A 22,609-nucleotide genomic window follows, 5' to 3' on the forward strand; every position below is an offset into this window, starting at 1 on the left:
ACACAAGTAAAGTTTCCTTAGTAAATATTCACCTTCACACGCCAGATGAACACTACACATTTTGCACATCCTACGCTTTGGGAAACCAAAGCCAACAACCTTCTATTCTTAGGCAGCAGCAGAATTTCACAACAGCAGGTCACAGCCGAGACGCCTTCCCCATCAACGGTGAAAGAGCCAGACACAGCAAAGACAGAGCTAGTTACACAGCTCTGCAAAGATACCACAAAAATGAGCTGCAACTTCTGTTGCTGTCTCGGTCTCTGCAGTGTTCAGGGCCCTGCCATTAAGCTTCCACCGGAGGATCCAGAGCCCAGCTGATTTTTTCTACTTTGATATGTGTGAAAAAATACCACCAGTTCAGACTGGCAAACGGGCTCAAGTGTAGGGTCCCACGCATCTGATAAAGTAAACCTCCACGGAAACTGTCACTGCTAGTTTTACAGAGATTGTTGACTTGTGTGTGGTGGGAACGTAGACCGAACCAGGCGCACGCAGACAGAAGCACATTCTCAAGCCATCAGCAATTCCTTCGCATGCAGTACTTCCCCACACAAGGCAGACGGGAATCTTTGAATATCTGACAACAGCAACACTTCTCTACTAACTCTCCTGCAAATAGCTGTCTCTATAAAATGACTCAGAGAAAAGCGAATTATCTGGTATTTAAAAGCTTATCCATGCTCTGTACTACAGTCTGTGGCATGACGTCCAGATAGGCACTCAGTAAAAGTACCTTAAAACGTGCCTAATTATGGGTGGCCGCTGTCTCTCTGGCACAAATATGCGTGCACATCCCCACCCACTTCCTCCGAAGCACTTACTCCTCTTTGACAGACGACAGAGGGAGGGGGGAAGGATCCTGAGACATTGGTGGGATACCATCTGCATTGCTTAGGGAGTCAGCCAAATCTTCCACCTCAGATTTAATCATCTTCAGCTTTTTTTTCTTCTTGTCTTCCTTTTCCTTTACTTTTTTCTTCAGGGTTGCAAGGTCAAATAAGGCTTCAGATGTAATAAAAGGTAAGAAGAATAATGAGAAAACATCATACTAGATTTTAATAAGGATCATTAACTACACGTTTAAACATAAATGCAGAAATGTATTTCCTGTGCACCCATTCACCCTCCCAGTTATTTACACGAGTCCTTTTCTTTCTCAATGTGCTCCATTTTGATAGGAAAACTCTTTCATAAACCAGCGTATTTGAGATTGGGAAGGCCAACGTAACTGTGTCAAGCAGGGACACCCATTAATTTTCATCAACTTGTTGGAAGTACCCCCAGTGGAAATTAGGTAGCCAGCTAGCCAGCCAGCCTTTTAGAGAGCAAATTTCATATAGACTGCCTCCATCCTTAGCTTTTCACACACACAGGACTTACAGACCATGCAAGTACTACACTCAAGCCGCTGACCTGCTAAGGAACCTTTCCTGCCAGCATTTACACGAGTCATAATGTCATCAAGAGTCAGGTCTGCTGTCACTAGATCTGGGTGGTCCTACACAGGACAACGACATAGCAAAGAAAAACAGGAAAGAAAAAATGTGTTAGAACAGAAACAAGGGTACAGAAGATAACTAAATACTAGATTGCCCCAAGCTTATCCACGGTCAGCTTATAAAGTTATTTACTGCAAGCAAAATAAGGAAATCTCTCAACTCTGGAATCCAAAGTTTTGTCTCTCTTCAACACATCACTGAAATCACAGAAGACTTCCAAAGAGATGAGTATAAACAACAGGCACGTACATCCGCTCATAATTAAATGCAGGTTATGATAAAGGGTTGAAGGGCAGGCACACGCAAAAACACAGCTATCGCTTTCTCAGCCAGAAGCACCCTGCACTTCACAGCAAACAGACGAGAGAAAAGAGCAATATTCCAGTCCAAACCCTCTGATTCCCTCATATCTTACAGGTTGACGTTTTCGTTTCTCATGGTGCTTCTTCAACATCATCTTCAAGTCGCTTTCCCCAAGTTCTATCTTATCTGCAATGAAAAAAAGTTCTGAGATTATTCGCACAGTTTCCCATTACTCTGTTGTTACTTCAACAGACTTCTTAGATCGCCATTTTTTTACGCTCTCAGCAAGCTCCAAACTTCACTAACTAAATTTTCCTTCATTATTTGAAGTTCAATCTTTTACTCAATCAGGTCATTTCACTGCATTCCTCCTTGGGTAATCCAGATGTAATTGCTGATGCAAGGACGGAAGTGAAAAGAAGGGAAAGCCCAGCTGTACTGTAAGAAGGCTACACAAACGTGATCACAGTAACCTTAGGATGGATTCCCTTTGTACATATGGTAAAACAGCTCAAACTGCACTATGCTGATGCTTCAGCCGTTAAAGGCAAAATACAACAGAAAATTCATTAGTAAGACACAAGTTGCAGAGCCTTGTATTAAAACATTAGTTTTCCAAGGAGAAAAAATTTAAATAAATTGGGAGAAGATGATCCAGGTGTTTTGCAGATTGTTATTTCATGCGAAAACTTGCAGTGCTTCATTTCTGCAGTTTTTCATATCTGATTTCTCAAAGTCCCGAAAGTAATTATCACCCCCTAAATCCTCATTTACCCCTGCTTTGGTTCTCACCTGCTGTTTTCATGTCCAAGGTTGATAATGTCGGGATCACCCTCAGTGGAACTGCTGGACTTGGACAACGAGCTGGAGAATTTGGAAGCCAGGAGCTCAGATCTCAAATAAACAAACAAACCAACAAACACATTCCTGTAAAAGTTAGCAACTCAAAATCCCGTTAATTCTAGTTCCCCACGCTCAGCAGAGCAGAGCCAATAAAACCGGAGATCAGTTTCATTTCTTCTATCAAAGACACTGTCCTCATATCAAAAATTCAGCTTTCCCCATTCACACCTCAAACCTTTACTTCAGTCCAGGGTGTTACCTTCCTCATCAGAAGACAAAGCAGTATCTCCACACTCCTCTTTCACTTCCCTCAGAATCTTCAAGTAGCGACGATGGGTCCGTCTGTCCCGTTCTTCTGTGTCACACGTTGGCGAGAAGTGCTTTTTCCTCAGGGTCATATCAGGACCTCCCTTCCTAGCTAAATCCAGCAAGTGCTGGAAGATGAGACAGGCATGACATCAGAAAGACCAGGCTGTCTCAGCTACAGCTCTGTAAGTTATAAGAAGTTAAGCTCAAATCACACAGTATCAGTATGGTTTAAGATTTGGGTAACTACCTCAGTTATAACCCCTGCAAAGTATCAGTATTTACCATATAAGCAATTTTAAAATTGGAGGAATCTTATAAAGGATTTCTGCACCGTCATCCGCGCTCATAATATATCACTAGCATTTTTTATGCATTGCTGAGCGTACCCAAACCACTGGTCTGAGAGGCACTTGTGAAGTTTCCATGCCAAATATATAATACAAACATGGAAAACCAGTTTCTTTCAAAGAAAGCTTTTTATCCCTTTTGGTAACAAAGGAAATAACTCCCTGTTCACTTCTGTATTCTCTTTTCCATACCGCTGTGAGGGGTTTTATGAAGACAGACTTTCTTCTTCATCTGTACATCGCATACGTTTAAATGTCCAAGCTTAACCAAAAGACAAAGAGAGCAAGTATTTGCCTTGGACGTGTTTCAGCTGGTGGTAACTGTCTGACAGCAGTACTGATAAAGGAAGACTTCTTCAGGGATTTACCGGCACCAGAATCAGACTTTCGTATCTATTCTGTATCAGTCCCCAGTGATGCTGAGGAATTCATACAACTATCTGTTTACCATCCTGTAAAAGGGCACAACTCCTTGTTTCACAGTGACAGGAATGGTAGAAAAATTGAGGCAGATTGGTTTGTTAACAGAACTCTAAGGCGTAAAGGGTCAGATGGAGAAAAAGGAGAGGAAAAGAGGTGGGCATAGAAAAAGATGCTATATCAAAGTGAGAGAGATGAGAATTTCAAAACCTGAAGTTTGGTATGTATCTGTGCAAACACAAAAATTGTTCTAGTGATCTTATCTCACAGGGGCCATCGAAAAATCAGGCACGCAGCATTTATGAAAAGGGATACCTCTAAGAATTGTGAACGCACAAATACCAAGACACTTTGTTGCAAAGAAAGCCCATTCATTACAGCACAAGAAAGGGATGACTACACCCTGAAGATGCTCACGTTGCGGGAAGCAAGGATCTGCTTGAGCAGTCGGTAGAAGTACTGCTGCTGAGAGCTTAGGTAGCGTTTATATTGGGATTTGAAACAGAGTTGCCTGTATTTCACAACTTCAGGATTAAAGTGTCCATCTGTAAGAAAAAAGTTAAAAGCTGCTTCAGTTCTCATCAGCTACAAGTCAAGAACTTGACTTCAAAAACACACTGACGATATTACAGGCACTGACCCCGAAAAAGTTTCTGGGCTATGTGCAGTGGATTTCCAAAACGAAAGTTCTCGCCACTGAACAGTGCAGAGATGAGTTTGTTCTGATGCTCTCGGTTGTTTTCAGGAAAGTGCGGCAGGAATTTTTTTAGATGGTCTTGCTGTGCATCTGTCAGCACCTCCTGCCACGTAGACAAGCTGACAACTTCAAAAAAGATCTCAGGCTAAAGAAAGCACAAAACAATAGTGAAGAAAATGCATCCAGCATCCTTAACAAACTTCTGTCCCTCAGGGCTTTCTGCAGCTAAATAATACTAGACGCAAGACAGCGTCTCAGAGCAAAATGGAAAACAATACAATGCAAACAGGAAAGGGGAGCAAATTAAGGATTCTATTAGCAACAAGCGGAGAAAATCAAAATCTCTAAAACCCAAAACTTCTACTCTCTTCCCAAACGTAACTCTTTACTATAGAAGAGGTCTGAATCTAGCAAAGGAGCATAACAGAAAAATTTTAACTCAAGCTTTGCTGAAATTACACAAAGTACTGTTCAACACCTTTCCCAGGAGACTTGGAAACATTTCACTTCTTTTCAGTTTGGTCTCCTCTGCAGGCGCCACAAAGGGGGTTAAACATACTGTTTATCAAGGCTCTAGAAACGTGAAGTATTTGTAGCACTACTCACATCCTCCAGGAGGTCCTCAGGCAGACTAACTCTTGTCCCACCCAACATGCAGTCCTCCATGATTCGGGTGCCATTTCCCTCCCCGCATGGTCCCAGCTCCAGCGGGTCCGTAAGCATGTGATCCAGCGAGTCCATCCTTCGCTCTCTCGCGTTCCTAAACGACGACAGCAAAACCCTTAGCTCACCTACTAGCATCCATCAGAACTCCCAAGTCCAGTTACGCTCCAAACCAACAACGTTTCAGCAGAGGCATTCGATGAAGCGGTTGAGCGCAAGCTACAGAATCAACTCAAAAGATACAGAACGGGCACCTGCACAGTGTGAATTTACTACTATTTGACAGCAAAACAGATGACACCAACCGAGGAATGCTTTCCCACATAGCATGTGCCATGCCCCGGTGCAAATAAACACAACCCTCCTAGCGACACTGGAAAGCCCAAGTGATTTCTTTCACTCGGCTTCCTACCTGAGAGAGCTGCTACGGTGCGAAACACGGAGAAAAAGTTATGTTAAGTCTTAATTTTAAAAGGGGTTTTTTAGGCGCAGGCCGACACGCAGGGCTAGGTAGCTGTCTGGCCAAGAAACTCGTTCCCCTCGAACAGAATTTGACAGCGGCTGCCGGGCTCCGGACTAACTCGGCTTTCTACGCGGACCAAAAGGCACCGGCGACCGACGGACGCGTCCCCGCGGCAGGGCTGCACAGCCAGCCCCTAAGAAACGGTCGAAACGGGGCATGGCGTGCCAGGCGCTCCCCGGCCTCCCCTCCCCGCGGCTCCCGGCCCGGCAGCCGTGACAGGACGGTGCCGGCCGCCCGCAGCCGTCAGAGCGGCTGCACCCACCTGCCGCCGGCCTCGCCGGCAGGGCCGCTGCCCTCTCCTCGCTCTCAGGACGCCTCTCCGCCGCCCGCAGGGGCCCGGCCTCCGCCAACAGGCCCGGGCCGCCTCCGCGGCCACCGGCCTCGCAGTCCCCCCGCCGCAACCGTTACCGGCTCGAGGCGGCGCGCGCCAACGGCCGCTGCCCGCAGCCGTTGGGCCGCGGCACGCACGGGGTGGGGAGGGGGGGGGGGGCGGTGGCGTGGGGGAGGGGCCGGCCGAGCGCGCGCCCCCCCCCGCACGCGGCCCGCACCGGAAGGCGGAAGGCGGTGCCCGCCCCTCCCCGCGCGCCTGCGCGCTGGCCTGGAGCCGGCGGCGCATGCGCGCTGCGGCCGCGGGCGGGGCAGGAAGAGCTGGACGGAAAGGAAGGGCGGCTGGCGGGGGGGGGGGGAGAGGGGGGGAGGGGGGAGGGTTTCTGTTGTTTGGGTTTTTGGGTTTGGCTGCGTTATGACGCAGCCAAACCTTTAATTAGCCGAAATCTGAGCAGCCAGAGAGGGGAGGAGGAAAAAAAAAAAAACAAGAAATAAAAGAAAAGATTTATTAATTCCGGGTTTTTTTTTTTTTTGTTTTTTTTTTTTTTGTTTTTACACCTGGGCGGTAGCACAAGACCATTGACACTACAACCATCACTGACTGTACAATATACCATACACGTTTAAATAACAGAACCGGGGCGGGAGGAGGCCACGAGCACGACATCTCCGTCTTTAGGCCCCACGCGCTCCAGCGCCACCCTCCCCCGGGACGTTGTTTAGGAGACGGATCTTTGGGTTGGCCGTTTAAAACGGAACAAAACAAAAAATAAAAACTACACAAACGACCCTGCGTCTTCTGCACAGCAGAAGTCTGGAGAGAGGGAGGGAGGGGGGAAAAAAAAAAAGCCATGGAAAGAGTTGTCTTTTTTCCCCTTTCGTAAAAGCAGGCCCTGCAGCACCACTGTGCTGTACAGCTATTCGGGCACCCCCAGCCTGTGCAACCCTTCTAGTTCGTTACTCTGCCATGAACATTTCATGATACTTGATTCCTCGGGAAGATTCTCTCTCACCTGAGGCATCCATTCACTCGGGGCAGTGAATCGCTAGGCTGGCGTCAAGCTGATGGCTTGCGTATACGGCCGTTACTGTGGGACACGGCGGAAACGTCGGTAAGGAAGACATGAGCTCCAAGGGGCTGTTTTGACGCGGTTTTCTGTAACGCCCTGTAGCTTGCAGCTTTACATAACTGGTACAAGAGCAAGTGTCCTCATTCTGTGACCCTGTCTCTGGCAATATCTTTAAGGAGAAGCGGATTGATCTTCATCTAGAAAGACTAGACCTTTTAAGACTTCAAAAACGCCCCTGGAAATACCATTTCCAGGTCTGTTTCCTTCTTACTTGCACCATACGTTTGACTCATGCTATGAAATAATCGAGCAGTCTGAGGAAAGCCCCTTTTCTTTGAATAAGGGTCAGGGACAAAGCCAAGGCAAGAGCTCCCGTCTGTCCCCCCACGTGAACAGCACCTGTAACGGCCTGGTCCTCACAGTGCTCAGCAACGTGACTTCACCTGGATCAGTGGCAACTGCAGTTGCTTGGCCACACTGCAGAAGCAGATACCCTCCCAAATCCACTGAATTCAAAGACACTCATCACCACAATTGACTAGATGGCAGCTCAGGTCCTCATTGACTTTTACTAATCCTGTTAATGCCCCAGTATACTGGTACAGTAAGAGAAGCGAAATCCCAGGCACAAATTGATCTACGTTTTGGCAAATCACTTCAAGGCTCTCTCAAAGCAGTTCTGAGCTGGCCAATATTTTAAATAGGATTTATCTCATCATGCACAGTCACTATTTCCACAGCATAGTAACAGATACTGTTTTTTACCAAAGCAATACATGCTACAAGGCTTTGCCAGCAAGTAACAAGGCATCCACTTGTCCAGTCCGAGTGCTAAATTCTCTCACGTTTAAGAGCTTTACACCACTATAAGGCCTGATACTGCAACCTATAAACATTGGTAGCACTTTCGTATGGTAATCCTCATCTAAATCTGTGGGAGTACTTAGGTAAAAGATTCGCAGATTCACACTCAATGCAGCACAGGAGAAAGTGAATTAACAAAAACAGAGATCCTTTCTTAGGTCTCAAAGGTCATTGAGACAAAACTTACTTTTTTTTTTTTAAATATTATGCACTGATATTCCAGGATGGGCTTTCAAGCAGAGTGAACGGAAATTTAGACACATACAATATATCCCATCAACAGTAAATGGAGTTGTAGTCATATTCTTGCAAATACCAAATGCTTTAAATAACCAACCTACAAGACCTGTGAAGGAGAATTAATAAAGAAAAAAAAATACACTGCCTTAAAAGATAAAACTTGTCTCTCCCTGTCCCCTGGTCCCTAAACATGAGTTCTATACACAGACCAGGTCTACCAAAGCAGGCAACTCTTGCAGATGGCTTTCTACGTCCCGTAACAGTGGTCCACTAGCAATTTTTTTTGGCGTTTCCTGAGTCCAGGGCCGGCCACTTTATTAAACTGTCCAAAGGAATTACAGCGTGTTGTTAAGAAGGTATTTGGAAAATCAGAGTAACCAGCTCTCCATCCAGTCTTCAAGGTAAAAATATATCCACTCTGAGGTGGATATATTCCTAGAGGTTTGCTCAGGAGTCGGTTTAGACAGGTTCTCTTCAAACACTGCAAGTTAAAGCCAGTCTCAAACAGCAACTGCAAGGCAGAGGTTTCAGTGCCTTTTGACTTCAAAACCTCCAAATCAAAACACAGAGAAAAGGATTATTCTCTTTCCCTTACCCTCATTTTCTCTTGACACAGCTATCATTAGAGGTCACAGCAGAAGCCGCTATGCAGGCTAAGCGGAGCCTTTTTTGCTCTCAGGCAAAAAGGCAAACGCTGGAGGGGAAAAAAGAGATAACAGTGGCTCCGTACTACCGTTATGTGCTACTATGATTTCAATCAGTTTGTTCCAAACAGCAAGGGTTTAAGACTGCACTTTTCCTTCTTCTAAACTGCTTGGTAAGGTAGGGCAGGGCAGACAGCATGTAAACAGTTCTAGAGGGTTGAAAAAATAATAATTTAATGGACTGCTTCTGCACGGCTTCACAGCTTCATTTTTAAAATCCATCCCCACAAACACATACAAGGAGTCACCACTTTGCTGCTGCTTTTTTCTCCAGGCATTCTGCTCTCTATTGAGCTGGTATGTTCCCTTTCACCTTGGCTGCTGAAACAAACACACAGGAAGCAGTTCTGCCATACTCCGGCAATTTACATGATGTCCTCTTGTTTAACAGCTCCTATTAAAAATATACATAGAACATAATCTGCCAGTTAGCCTTCAGTCAGGCAAGCTTTTTCCCATACCATTGAAATAAATGTTGTTTACTGGAGACACTTCCAAAAAGGAAAAATAAGGGTCAGCAGACATGCCAAAAATCAAGTCCAGGGCAAGCAGAGATTCCATTTCTCTTCTTGTCCCTTTTGTTAAAAGCTGCATAAAGTGGCATCCCAGAAGGATTTTGAGGGTATTTCTTCATTGTCACGGGGGACTTAAACCCTCTTAAAGCATTAAGAAGAGCTCCAAGATTTTAGCTGAAGTGAGCATATACTTTAAATCATATCGAGCTCCAGGACACCCATATATTTGGGCTTTTGGGGGAGGTCAAAAGTACAAGCAAATGACACCACAGGGTTTCTTCATTCATGCTCTGCTGAGAAAGTTCTTGGTTTAGTGATGTGCACTTCACTGCCCCCGTTCCCATTGGTGGTTGTAGTGATTATGTACTGGGTGGTCTGCTGCTGATTACTCGTTTGAGATTCCAAGGTATCAGTGTGGGCTGATGGCTGGGAAACACCGACCTGTACCTCACTGGAGAGCGAAGAGTTTTGTTTGACATCCAGATCAGGCTGACCTTCAGATATCACATAGTGAGTCTGCACAGGGAATATTAAAAAAAATTAAGCAACAATTGTGTTTCATCTCACATCTTCTATAACACTCCTGTTGCTGTGCTGGAAGACAGTTTGGTATGAACACAGAATTTTGAAATTAAGTTGTATTGCGTTTAAGTGTGTATTTGAAGCCAATATAACCCAAATCAGACCCTCGCTTTGGTGTACGTTGGACTGTGATGAATATAGTTTACGAATAGCTAAAGCAAATTATGCAATTCACCCATCCACAGAGGTTAAAATAGCAATTTACAACACAATTATTTGGAAAGTTTCTTCCGTTTTCCATATGCTCTAGCAGAAGTTGCATTTCCAGTGTCCAACATCCAAGCACTACATCAATCCCACTTCCTTACGCTGGATCCCTTACTAGATAAGATAGCAATGCATCCTTCACATCTTTCAGTTATGCAAGGGATTAGAAAGTGAGAAATGTTTCCAGAAACTAAGCTGGATACACTGAACTAACTTTCAGGACAGTCTTAAATATTTTTAAGACTACTCAGTATCACTGAATCATACCCTCTACTGCAAATATGAAGAAGTGAACGCATTCAGCTGGAGGCAGTCATACATACAAGCATCAGACAGATGTGGGCCTCATAGGTGACTGGAGGCAGAACATTATTTGTTCTCATCAAGAAATATGATGCTACTTCAGGGAAAAAAAAAGTTCTTTTCCCTGAAGCACATGAGATCATTTCTGGCCTTTTGTAAGCTAAAGATCACAGCAGTGGTCACAGATGTGAACAGTAGCCCTTTTCTCCTTAGCTTGTGACACAACGCATCATATCATCTCCTAGCCGTTTTGCCTACGGATTTTATGCAGTATGGAACTCAGTACAATTATTGCAGAAAGGCACTGCTCTTTTGACCTACACAATCTGGACCTCTTTAGGTGCACCATTATTCTCTATTCTCTGTGCCCCAGTCATCATTCTGGCATTCCTTTAACCTTTGAAAGTGAAAACTTTAAGCCTGATACACTATTCTAGGAGAGGAGAAAACAAAAACAAAACACCACGATCATTTTCCTTACCTGGGTAACCGCTTTCACTTGCCCCGTGTTAACAGTCGTAACAGGCGTACCTACAGCTGTCTCTGCAATCACGTACTGGCCTTGGGGAATGGCCATCATCTGAATCTCGGATGCTGAAAGATGGAAATTGGAGAATCAAGACCTTCAGTCAAACTTAGAGACTACCTTGAAAAACAGCAATGACAGTGGTGCACAGGTGTAACACAAGCCCAGAGCTTCAAAACAGCAGCAGTTGTTGAGCAGAAACTCAAGTAGTAAGAAGCCCATAGCTCTACAGGCCTCAACAGAACGATGTCAACTGACATCAGAGCTGAGGATCTGGCTCTTCATGCCTATCAATCACATCCTGTTCTCCCCGAAGAAGAGATTCCCCAAATTACTACCCAGACCTGCTTGGACACCGGAGGTCATTTCACATTGCCCTCTTCTATATGGTTCAAGCATCCATCTGAATTTGAACAAGCTGCTATCAAATACACAGATTTTGGCTGAATGCAAGATGCTTGTAATAAAGGAGCCCTACTCTGCCTGTCCAAACCACACTGCAGATAATTATAGATCTATGGTAAAAAAGCTAGTACAGCCATTTTCATTTGCGTAGAACTGGCCATCTTCCTAGACCTTTATGAATATTAATGAAGTTTCATGAGCTCTGAAAGCGCAAACCCATTTGGAGAAATGGGCACCATACTAGTCGCACATACGAGCCAGAGCTCCAGGGAGAGCTACTGCCGACACTCACAATAGCTCCGAAATGAGTTCCACGTGCTGGGAAGATACGTGTGCTGGACTGAAGAACCTTGCTGCTGCTGGAGGGCTGGGTTTTGTGTAGATGTAGTTGTCTGCATCTGTGAGGGGCTGAGTTCCTGCTGAGATGGCTGCGAGGAGGGACTCAATGGCTGACTCCCAACCTAAAACACCACCATGAGAGAGGAGAGAAGAAAAAAAGTGTTCTCCAGCGTGCTAAGGATTTTGCATACCTCTGCACTGTTAAAAGCATATCCTTCTTACCAAGGGAAAAACGGGACTTCTAAGCACGTTGAGCACAGTAATTGCAACGCTCTCCTCCCTCTCAACCCGCTTGCTTCTCTGGGTGGTCAGTAAGCACAGACCAGAAACTGAAATACTGACATATGACTTGCTGAACGTTACATAAGAGGCCTGTACAGAAAACTTAGATCAGAAGCTAAACGCTATGCAGCAGGAAGAGCTGAACTTCAAATATTTGAGGAATGCCAGTTTTCATTTAGATCTTTCAACTGGTTAACTTTAACCAGAAACAGCTGCAAATTTGTCCATTCCTGGCCATATCTCTCTACCTGGTATTAGATTATAAGACATGGGAACGTCTGCCAGCTACCTGATCTCAGTGATGTTCACGTGGCAGTCAACGTGCGGTACTCTAAATGCTACAGAAAAAGTCTGTCCTGCATCAGTGCGTGTAACATGCCAGCTGAGCAGAGTGGCAGGGAAAACGCTTCCTGCAAGAGAAGAGTGTAATACCTGCGATGATGACTGAGTTGCTGGGGATGGCTCTGTGACCTGGATGTGCTGCACCTGGATAGCATGCTGGGTATATGTCTGGGGATCATGAAGCTGCCCGACGTCCACTGTGGAGTGCTGGGACTGGTGAGGTGAGGTAGCCTGCAAAAATCCAGGCAGAGCCGTATACTTCAAACTCTCTACAGAAGCAGCCACGCAAACCTCTGCTGTCATACAGCATGTGGAGCAATGGGGTATGAGCCTTACTGGGGCCATGGAGCACTACTGATCAAGCTGCATTTACCCTCATTGCACTCCCATGAGTTGGGGAAGAACATTTAAGAGATACAATGGCATGGAGATGGTTACATTTCAATGATTTCAACGAAAATGACTTGCCTAAAGTCATATAAGTTGTCTGGTCCAGCAGAAGCTGGACTTGAACAAAAGCATATGGGAAAAACTAGGCTAGTGTCACAACCACTGGACCATCCTTTGTAAGCATCCTTCTATGTAATGTATACATGCTCAGGATCTGCATATCCAAGAGCACAGTTTGATGTAGGTCTATATCAAGAAAACAGTGTTTGGAGTCTTACTGATGAAAGGCTTTTTGGAGCAACACCTGCTAATGAAAGTAATTAGCAATCTAATTACAAGCCTCAGATCTTGATAAAATTAACATTAGCTGCAGGAATCAGTATTCACGCACTGTTAAAACAGCCTCAGTCAGTTTTAACCGGGGCCATTGGCTAGGTCATTATTAACCCAATTTGTAACCAGATGTACAGTGAGGGGCCAGAGAAAACACTGAATTTCAGATTCGGAGACAAACACATGGTAATTTCACCTTCGTCCAACGGATAATAGAGATGAAGGCTACAGTGATGACTTAAGGCTGCTTGAATATAATTTTTTTCAGCTCCATTTCTCTAGTTATGCTCTGTTTTTATTTTTAGGAGACTGTTGAGTGTCAGAGAATGACTATTTTAAATCGATAATACAAAGGGAAAGAGCAAACACTTCCTGTACGTCCCAATTTTGGTTCTAGCTCACTGAGGACAAGGAAGTACAAATTAGTCCTCGCAGCAGCAAAAACACTGACCCACTTTGCCAGTAGCTGCAGGGCCTGTCCTATAATGGCCTTTGCCCGACAACTGCTTGGCTTCTTACGTGAAGTAGTTAGCAGCCTCGGCCCTTGTCTAGAACCCGATTTAAACGGGAGCTTAGATACCATCTAGAAATTAGATACTTAAATGCCCCTATGGATCTGGTCAAAATGATATGTCTGTATGACACTGATTATTGCCCTTTGCTGGAAGTCTCCTCAGAAAGGCAACAGTTCAAGAGGAAAACTGCTTGCGCATCCTGTTGCGGATAACCCTACACAGACAGATACAACAGAAAACAAAACACTTTCGCAACAAGTAACGAAAGGGAAATTTGAAGGCACGCTGTACTTATTCTGGGTACAAAATGCAGAATTTCAGGTCTTAAATGACAAAAACGTCTTCAAAGCTTGATGGCACTGGTTGCCCAATACCTTGGAAAAGAGTCATGACGCTTAAGTTGTGCAAATGATTGCTGGAAAGAGGTGATGCCTCTCTAAGGCCAGGCTTGAACATTATGCATTGGACAGTTTCAAACCAAATCAAACCAAAAAACAAACAAAAAACTGTCTAGGACAGATTCAAGCAAAGTTGCCCAGACAGGTTGAACTGAATTTGGACGATGCTGTTATGCCTTCACCAAGTCGACCAAGACTGGTAGGACCACCTATACCCAGTACACAGTGCTTATGATGGGAACCCTAGGCATCATCAAACCATTTATGGTTAAGAGTGGTTTTCATCATATCACTTGTTATAACAACTCCTTAACAACCTGCCCACCACCATAGCCCCAAGGGAAGTGCAGGCTTGATAGAGAGGGGCTCAAAAGCACATGAAGTCCCCCAACAGGTTACGCACCTGAGCCACTTGAACAACCTGCAGCTGAATATGCTGAGGCTGCTGCAAGCCACTTGTGGACTGAGACACAGGGATGTACTGGATTCGCTGGTAATCTCCCTGTGGAGTTCGATAGTCTGTTGTGAGGGTCTGAGACAGCTCTGTCATCGCTTGGGTCAGTAAATCTGTCGTCTGAGAAGGGAGAGAGATGCAGAGAATATCATCCCATATCGTCTACTAGACTAAATACTTTTGCAGGCCTGTGGTTACTTCATTGCGCTTAATCTTCACTTACACCATTCAGACTAGTCATTTATTTACAAGAGCTTAGCGTATACAGAGCATGGCTGATGGGGTGATATGAGTCACTGGGGTCAGTGACCAGACCCCTTCAATTTGCTCCATTTTGTCTAGATGCTAGTCAGCATCATTCAGGGCTAACTTAATATACGGTAATTACAAAATGATTCCCATCTACTGGCTTGGCATTGTTCTACTTGACAACAAAACTTTTTCCTCGGAAAGAGTCGAGTGTCGGTTTCCAGGTGAAAAAGGAGGACTGCTTCCTCAAACATATTCCCCCTCTCCTCCTCGCGGGCCAGTCGTGATGCTCTTCTTGATAACTATATTTATAAAACACGTAAAGACACCTAACCAATCAGATTTACATAGCCAAAAGCATCCTGGTTGAATCTACCCATTTCAAGAAAAACAGTCTCTTATCTGCAGTTTCACTCTTCAAATAAGAAAGTTTTAAACGCTGGCTAACAGGACTTTTTCAATTTTTTTTTAATTTTTTTAATTTTGCAGCATCACTGCCCAGCACCCCTAAAGAGATGCAAGACTGCTTCTCCAGTTTCAGCTTTCACTTTGTTAGCAGCTGATGCGTTAACAGCAGAGAGGTTAAGCACTGGAGACTCATACCACTCAGTACTGCTCTGTCCAAAGGATTTCAGAGGGATCTTCACTCCAGTGAATGGAGTTTTATCAGTGACTGAGGACTGGATCAAGAGGTCATCTTGATCCCAAAGAGCGCAAGCACCTCAGGTGAAGAGTCCCAGAGGACAATTTTTGTTCTGTGATATTTGTATTCCTGAGCTACTCAGGCACGTGTGAAAATATCAAGTGGCGTCAGCAACACGTGGGTCTGAAGAAAGGAAAGTAACGGAGCAGGAAAAAGGGATGTATCCTTAGAGCTCCAAAACCAGAAATACATAATTCCCAAGAGAGTAAAAATAAGACATACAGATTCAATCACAGAAGTGATCTAAAGTAGCGTCCTAACGCACGCTTTAAAACAATACCTGCCAAATAAACACTCATACTACTACCAGAGGGTTTCCGTTCTGTTCGCTTCTCGCCGTTCGCCCGATTTAACATTTCTTGCGTCCTTACCACAACGGTCTCTCCGGTAGTGCTGTCAGTGGTTAGAACAGCAGGAGTGGAACTGATGACAGCTGTTGCCAGTGGTGCGTGTATTGTGTTAGGGAGCTGAGCAAACTCCGGGTGCTTCTTGCGAATGTGTTGTACCATCTTTGTCTACAAAGAGATGCAGAAGAGCGTTAGAAAATTGGTCTGCAACTCAGCTTTGGGCCACCTGAAATCAAACAGCCATGCAGAACGCAGCTTTTAAGCTTTCCCTCAGCAAGAAGGCATCAGGATTCACACCATGGGTTGCTCAGGTCAGCGAGAAGGGAGCATAAAGGTCACGAAGTTCGCGCTAGTTAGAGCTATCTGATACTGAACTATTGCCCCAAGCTTCACAGCCCAGAAGTTTTACACTTCAGCCCAGCTAAATATTTTAGAGAAACTTTTCCAAAAGTTACCTTTTCTGCACTCCGTTTCCATAGCCCCTCTCCCTTGTAAGGGGTTCAGTCAGCAGTTTCCAAGCTTTTCCATTTGTGACCCTGCTCTGTTCACATTTCCATTTGTGCTTTCAAGCTCGTGGCTCCCAGTTAAGGAACCTTTGCCATAAAACTAGCAGGCTGCACCCCTGTTGTCAGTGCACAGCATGAAACCAGCGCTCTGACTCAGAATGAGCGCGCTCTGCTTGGGGACTGAGAGATCACAAAGACCATGGAAGAGCATCACCGGGGAGAGGCTGTGCTCTGAGGCTACGAAATGCCCCCAGTACCTTGCTGCTGTACTGTTTGGAACAGTGAGGACAGCAGACCGGAGGAGTGGCTATGGTGCCCGTCAGCTGGGTGTGGGTGCTAAGCATCGGATCTGGCTCTCCTGGGCCTGCAGGGCGCAGCTTCCGGATGCTTGGAGGTAACTCAGCACCCGGATGGTTCTTCAGGATATGTGCTTTGCGCTTGCTGGCACTTTTGTACACCTGCAGGGTAAAGATTTGGAATGAGAATGGCATAACCCTGATGGCAGGGCAGAAAACAGATACCGTTCATGTTTATCAGGAAAGTTTGCATGTTGCTTTAGACAGTATGGTTGGGTAAAGCCCCAAACAATCACAACATAAGGCATGAATACACTTACACATTCCAGTGTTCAATCAGCTTGTAAAAGCAACTCCTAGTGCAGGATACAAAAGCCATTTGAGAGCACGCAGTACACCAGAACAAAACATTAAAGCAGGACAGGAAGGGAAGAGAAAAATCTGTTTTGTCTCATACTTGACAGGAGAGCGTCAAGAGAAACAACCGGTCACCAAAGCTGGAATTCGTTCAGGGTTAATTTGTCACGAGGGCTGATACCTCTGCTCCTGCATAAAGCGTCAAAAGGTTTTAATAGCCTTCAACAATCAAAACCTGTTTTAACTCTCACTTCTGTAGGCACATCAACAAACATTGTATAACATTAAGATTATTATTGAGATTTATTATTTCTTTACACAAAAGGAAGACGACACCACTGAAGCATGTGCTGAGGATAAGAATAGTCAGAAAACACTTCTCGGTAAGTTAAGGTCCACATACATAAAAAAAGAGAGGCCAGAGAGTAAGAGCAGAAACACAAAGGCAGTACAGATGAAGCTTCAGGCTGCCCTGAACACTGGGAATTGCTGACACGTGACTAAGCAAGCAGCTTAAAATGAAAGGAGTTACAGACTAACTTTCAGAAGTGCTAAGAAATCCAAAGAAGTTGGCGTCCACAAGTTACAGATAGATCGAATACTTGGTCACTGAGTTGCAGATAATGATACAGGCCTAAGAGTAGGTCACTGCTTACTTGATCAGAATATTTAAGTTTCACCAGCTCAGAAGGTAAGAGGGCAGAATAGGAGAATTGAAATCTTCAGTTAGCATCCAGATACCTTAGCCTAAGCGCATTTCATCTTAATCCCTGTTAGGCAGTGCTGGCACAAACGTTGCTGGCTAGTATCTCAAAAAAGCTATATAAACCCTGCCAGATGTTTCTTTGCGCAAATTGGTGGCATACTGGTCAAGGACTCTGATGGGTGACTTTCTTACATACCTTATCACAGTACTGACAGAAGTAATCTCTGTTGGGCTTGATGATAGGCAATGTGAGTTCTGGCACCTCTTCTATTTTCATGTCTGGATGTCTCTTTGATAAATGATTCACCTAAGAGAAAGAAACAAAGAATGAGAGAGCATATTACAGCTGGAAACTCTGCAATTGCCTCTTCTCCCAGACATGGGCAGCTGCCAAACCAAAACTGACATGATGCTAGAGAGCAGCACCTGAAGAACTTGCTGCCACAAAGGCTACTGTGCACTCACTTTCAGCTGCTGAAAGTAACTCTGGTCCTCATGGATCTCGTTTACACTTTCTCTGATCAAAATAAGATGGGAAGGGGGAAAACAACTTGTTGGAACTCTCCTGCTGCTGAGGGCAGGGTAAAGACTATAAGGGACTTCCGCCCAAAGAGGCCTTCGCTAGCAGAAATCACAACCCTCATGAAACATGCAGCAAGAGATGTTTACAAACACTCTTCCAAAGGGGCAGTGACAAAGCTTGGCCAGGAGAGGCCTCTCTCAAGAAGGACGAGAAAAGAAATGAACTGGAAAGAGACCCACATCACAAAAGCTGAGAGGCAGTACAGCTGAACTATGCAACGTATTAATCTCATGTTCTATTAAATGCATTACACGTCAAACAGCATTACATACTGTTGAGACAATATGGTGCTGACAAGCAGACATACAAGACAGGCAATGAAATACGTAAAGGCACATAGTTACTGAAAGGATAAGAGAGATGAGAACATACACAGATTTGAAAAACAAAACAAGAAGATCAACGCACAAAAATCTCAGATCAGCTACAAAATTTTCAGTCTCTCAGCATCCTTGTGTTCCAGCCACTGGAATCGCACCTTTATTCCCTACATACTCCTCAAAACTGAGTACAGCAGCTTGTAAGAAAAGCTAGAGCACATGGACGCTCACCAACATCCCCCTCCGGCGGAAGCCCATCATGCACAGTCGACACTTGAACATGAAGCTCTCATAGTCGGTGGAAGCTATTCGAGGCTTGAAGGTTTTTGAGCGGCTGATTCGATCAGCTTTCTTGGCCTCTCTTTCTGGGTTGTGCATTCTCTGCATGTGCTCTCGTAGCTTGTCTTTCCTCTACAGGTAGAGCAACCAAGGAGGAAAAAAAAAAATATATCACCACCACTTTCTGCCTTACTACTTGTTACAAGCAGGAACCACAGTGTAACTCGGAGATCTCTTTGGCCTCTCCTCTCCAGTGCTGCACACTCAGGGTTGGACAGCTCAGCAGGACCCCTTTGAAAGGTTTAGGCTTATGATCCCAATTAAGCTGAGATTGCTCAGCCACAGAAACAGAAGCCAAGTTAATACTAATTGAGTGACTTCAGTGAGAATGAATGCCCCCACTCAGGCTTTTCTTGGAATTTATCTAAAACACTGATGCTCAGCTTTGTCAGGCTGGATACCTGCATCACTTATGCTCCGGACTAGGCAGGACCACATGCCCCACAATGGTACCGAACTTACTGCCCTGATGCAGTCCAGCCTTTCTGGACACATGTTATCTAAAACGTGCTGCTTCACCCGCAAGTTCATTTCAACCCCTCAGGGTCTCACAGGAAAGTAAGTAACAAGGCGCAGGCCACCACAATTTACCTGGCTCACAGCCTGCTCCATCTATTCTTGAGGGTTCTGGAAAGCGATCTGGGTATCATGTGTTAAGATGTTTCCCACAGACAAGGCACCTCAACCAGGAATATTAAGCTAATGATATCAGCAAGAAGTTTTCCCCACTGAACTGACAAAAGCAATGCAACTCAAGCACTTGACAGCTGAGTTGTATAATAAGCCAGTTCTTAATGAGCAGGTGAAACTGCCCTTGCCATTTAACTAACTTATCAAAATTAAGATCTGCTTGACTGACAACCTATTAGGGCAGAGCATGCTGGGGTAAATCCTGTCCCTTTTCTATCAGAAACAAATGTTGTAGCTCACATGCTATACGAAGCAGCGCATACAACTTGTGGGCAAGTCTAGCCTGTTTACACACGTTGCTTTCTGCCACCTTTGAGAAAACAAACTTACCTACTTGAAGGTGAGTGAGGAATGCTGTTCTCCACTGGTATCGGGAATGATCCGGTCAAGAGTAATCTTACCTTGAACTGCTTGCCACATGTGGAGCACAGGAAGTCTTTGCGGTCCGAGTGTCGCAACATATGGAGTCGCAGCTTGTCGGGACGGCAGAAAGCCTTGTCACATTCCGTACACTGATAAATCTTTTCTGAATGGAAACTGCGTACATGTTTCTTTACCTAGCATTGCAGATCACAGGGAAAAGGAATTTATTCAAAAGAGAACACTGCATAGGAAAACAGTCTCAGGAAGCAGTTTGTCAAAACAGTTGAGGTCTTGGCAACGGCTTCTACAAAACCATCATGTTTCTTCGTTACAAATCTGAATGGACAACTCGATTTCCTCAGGACTTATTCTTTAAGGCATCAGCAATTGCACGGCTGAGCACTTAACGGGCAACAAAACGGTCCATGATTTACTGGCTTTACTGAACCATCCTTGAGTTAACCTGCTCATCTGACGTTCATTATCTTTACTTCATCTTTACTTTAGCCTCTTGGATACCCTTTGTCCGTATGATACGTAATGAATATCTGTATGATAGGTCTAAATTTTCTCTTACTGAGCATGAACACAGCATCCTTAAATTCTATTAAGGACCTTTGTCAATGGCCCTGCACAAAGTAGTTACACTACGCACTGCTCCAGTGCAACCTCTCCTAAGCAGTATGCAGAGGAAAGCAGGAATAAAGTACACAGCTGATGAAACCCCAGGAGGAAGTCAAGAAGCAGGCTATGCTGATCGGCCGCGGCATTTTTCCTGTGTGCTCTTAATGAAATGTCTACAGCCAAAGGATTTAAAAAAAAACATATACATATATTTGTACAGTGTTCAACCACTTTTTTTTTTTTTGGTCCAGAGTTTTAAAAGGCATATTTAGGTACAAGCTGCATCCAGGAAAAAACGAGTTCCTTTTGTGACATGGGTCTGTATTGACCAAAAGTAGCTAGGACCTCTGTTTCAGGTGTTATCCAAGGGACTGCCCCTCCCACAGTACAGAGCCTTCTAATGCCAGATTGAAGGACTGCATACGATGACATCCTGGAAAGAGAGCTTCAGTGAACTAACGCTACTTCTAGCCATGCCTGGTCACTCCTCCTTTCCAATTTCTGACTGATATAGGTCCTCTTTAGCTTGTCAGAAGGCAGTGACATGCAGCATGATGCAGAAACAATACTGGACAAATTCATAAACAAGAGTGCTTGCGAGAGACCTGGAAGGCAGGGTTTCACATCAGTATCGCATCTCACCTGGATAAAATCTGGAAAGCGCTTTTTACAGGTAGGGCAGGTGAAATAGCCATCGTTGACATGGATGGCCACGTGATCTTTGAGCAGATCCAAGCGGTCAAAGGACTCAGGACAGAAAATGCAAGAGTATGTTTTCTGGTCCATGTGGAACTTCATGTGGCTCTCAAGAGCACTGCTGTTGATGAAGCCCTTGTTGCAGATATCACAGGTCAAAGGGCAGTTCCCTTCCCGTCCATGAAACCGCAAGTGCTGATCCAGCTTGTCCTTTTCCCGGAAGGCCTTCCCACACTGCAGGCATTTGAACGGCCGAAAGGATTTCCGTATGAACAGATGCTGAAGAGCCGCATTCTGAAAAAACATCCAAGAAAACAATTAGTTTTTATTATACACATGCATTCCTCATACAGATATTATCACTATTGTATATTAAATACACCAGAACATCAGTGAACTTCAACTTCAGTATGCTCTTTTGAGTTACAGACATTGTCTTCATTTTACAGAAGGGGATGCTGTGACGGAGAGAAGCCGAGGGATATACCTGCAGTTACACACTGAGTTAGCAGGACAGAACCCAGGCGTCTCAAAATCCCCGTTTCCTACTTAGCAAGCATATTTAGCTAACTTCATCTTTAGCATGGCATTTTTCTGCTAAGTAAAACTAAATCCTCTCTGATGTACAGGCCTGGGCCTAAGAACAGAGCTGCAATTCCCACACATTTCTCCGGCCTGGCTCACAAGTTCAGCCACCATACCAAAAAAGGGTGAGCTATTGCCCTGTCTTTCACAGAAGAACGCGGCTTCCCGAACTCCACAGCCCATTACACAGTCCGTTTCTGCAACGAGCACCACAGAGACGTGCAGCAGTGGTTTAGCATTGCCTGGAAAACTTCTGGTGGGATATACGTTCAAGAGATGCTGCAACCACCTAAACCTTTTTGATATTATCGACCAGAGGAATAGAGCTCCAAGACATTACAGCAGGGGCAGAATGGCAGGATTACGAGCAACAGGTAAAAACTTGCGAGCAATTCACATAACTTTGGCATTAAGCATATATCTTGTATGAGAGGCTGAAAACGAAGAAGGTGAACGAGAAACAGCGTTACTAAATCAAGGGGAACTCTGATGAATTCTGTTGTCTACTCGAAGGGTATTTGATCATACACAAACAAACTTGAAACTGCTTTTTCAGATATTGCAAAAAATTTGTAAGAGTATCGTGAGTTGAGCATAACATGGGTTGTGCAAATATTCATTTTACAATTTAATTTACTAGGCTGCTCTTCCATTTTCCTCCACTTCTTTTAACTATACGTTATTTGTCTTCTCGCTTCCTGTTTCTTTTAGCGCACGCTTTCCTCCAGTCAACGTTGTCTGCAACATTTTGTGATTCTTATCTCTTCCCTTTCTCCTTTTGAGAAATGTGATGGAGCTGCTCCATTCTCAATACCAGTATTTTCTGCTGGAGGAACAGATGC

At 44.7% G+C, this 22,609-nt stretch overlaps 2 protein-coding genes across 18 annotated transcripts in view; both read right to left on the reverse strand.

The window, feature by feature from the left end:
* NFRKB (nuclear factor related to kappaB binding protein) overlaps positions 1-6,161 on the reverse strand; it is a 20,515-nt gene extending 14,354 nt beyond the window's left edge. For 2 of the 4 annotated variants that reach the window (XM_068917012.1, XM_068917015.1), the window contains exons 1-9: positions 5,870-6,161; positions 5,028-5,181; positions 4,365-4,566; positions 4,142-4,269; positions 2,908-3,082; positions 2,598-2,699; positions 1,918-1,991; positions 1,417-1,501; positions 825-1,005 (exon numbers count right to left, since the gene is read on the reverse strand). In XM_068917012.1, the coding sequence (XP_068773113.1) occupies positions 825-1,005; positions 1,417-1,501; positions 1,918-1,991; positions 2,598-2,699; positions 2,908-3,082; positions 4,142-4,269; positions 4,365-4,566; positions 5,028-5,162 (1,082 nt within the window). In that variant the 5' untranslated portion in view covers positions 5,163-5,181; positions 5,870-6,161. The remainder of the gene's footprint in view (positions 1-824; positions 1,006-1,416; positions 1,502-1,917; positions 1,992-2,597; positions 2,700-2,907; positions 3,083-4,141; positions 4,270-4,364; positions 4,567-5,027; positions 5,182-5,869) is intronic. The other 2 variants (XM_068917013.1, XM_068917016.1) reach the window with 2 other exon arrangements.
* Positions 6,162-8,969: 2,808 nt separating this feature from the next.
* Positions 8,970-22,609, reverse strand: part of PRDM10 (PR/SET domain 10) — a 45,180-nt gene continuing 31,540 nt past the window's right edge. For 11 of the 14 annotated variants that reach the window (XM_068916464.1, XM_068916461.1, XM_068916458.1 and 8 more), the window contains 11 exons: positions 21,129-21,476; positions 19,901-20,056; positions 18,702-18,881; positions 17,764-17,874; positions 16,466-16,666; positions 15,727-15,870; positions 14,353-14,523; positions 12,404-12,544; positions 11,643-11,811; positions 10,901-11,013; positions 8,970-9,843 (listed from right to left, as the gene is read on the reverse strand). In XM_068916464.1, coding sequence (XP_068772565.1) covers positions 9,607-9,843; positions 10,901-11,013; positions 11,643-11,811; positions 12,404-12,544; positions 14,353-14,523; positions 15,727-15,870; positions 16,466-16,666; positions 17,764-17,874; positions 18,702-18,881; positions 19,901-20,056; positions 21,129-21,476 — 1,971 coding nt within the window. In that variant the 3' untranslated portion in view covers positions 8,970-9,606. The remainder of the gene's footprint in view (positions 9,844-10,900; positions 11,014-11,642; positions 11,812-12,403; positions 12,545-14,352; positions 14,524-15,726; positions 15,871-16,465; positions 16,667-17,763; positions 17,875-18,701; positions 18,882-19,900; positions 20,057-21,128; positions 21,477-22,609) is intronic. The other 3 variants (XM_068916466.1, XM_068916465.1, XM_068916462.1) reach the window with 1 other exon arrangement.

This window comes from Struthio camelus, chromosome 22 (genome assembly GCF_040807025.1).
Source record: "Struthio camelus isolate bStrCam1 chromosome 22, bStrCam1.hap1, whole genome shotgun sequence".
Taxonomy (NCBI): Eukaryota; Metazoa; Chordata; class Aves; order Struthioniformes; family Struthionidae; genus Struthio; species Struthio camelus.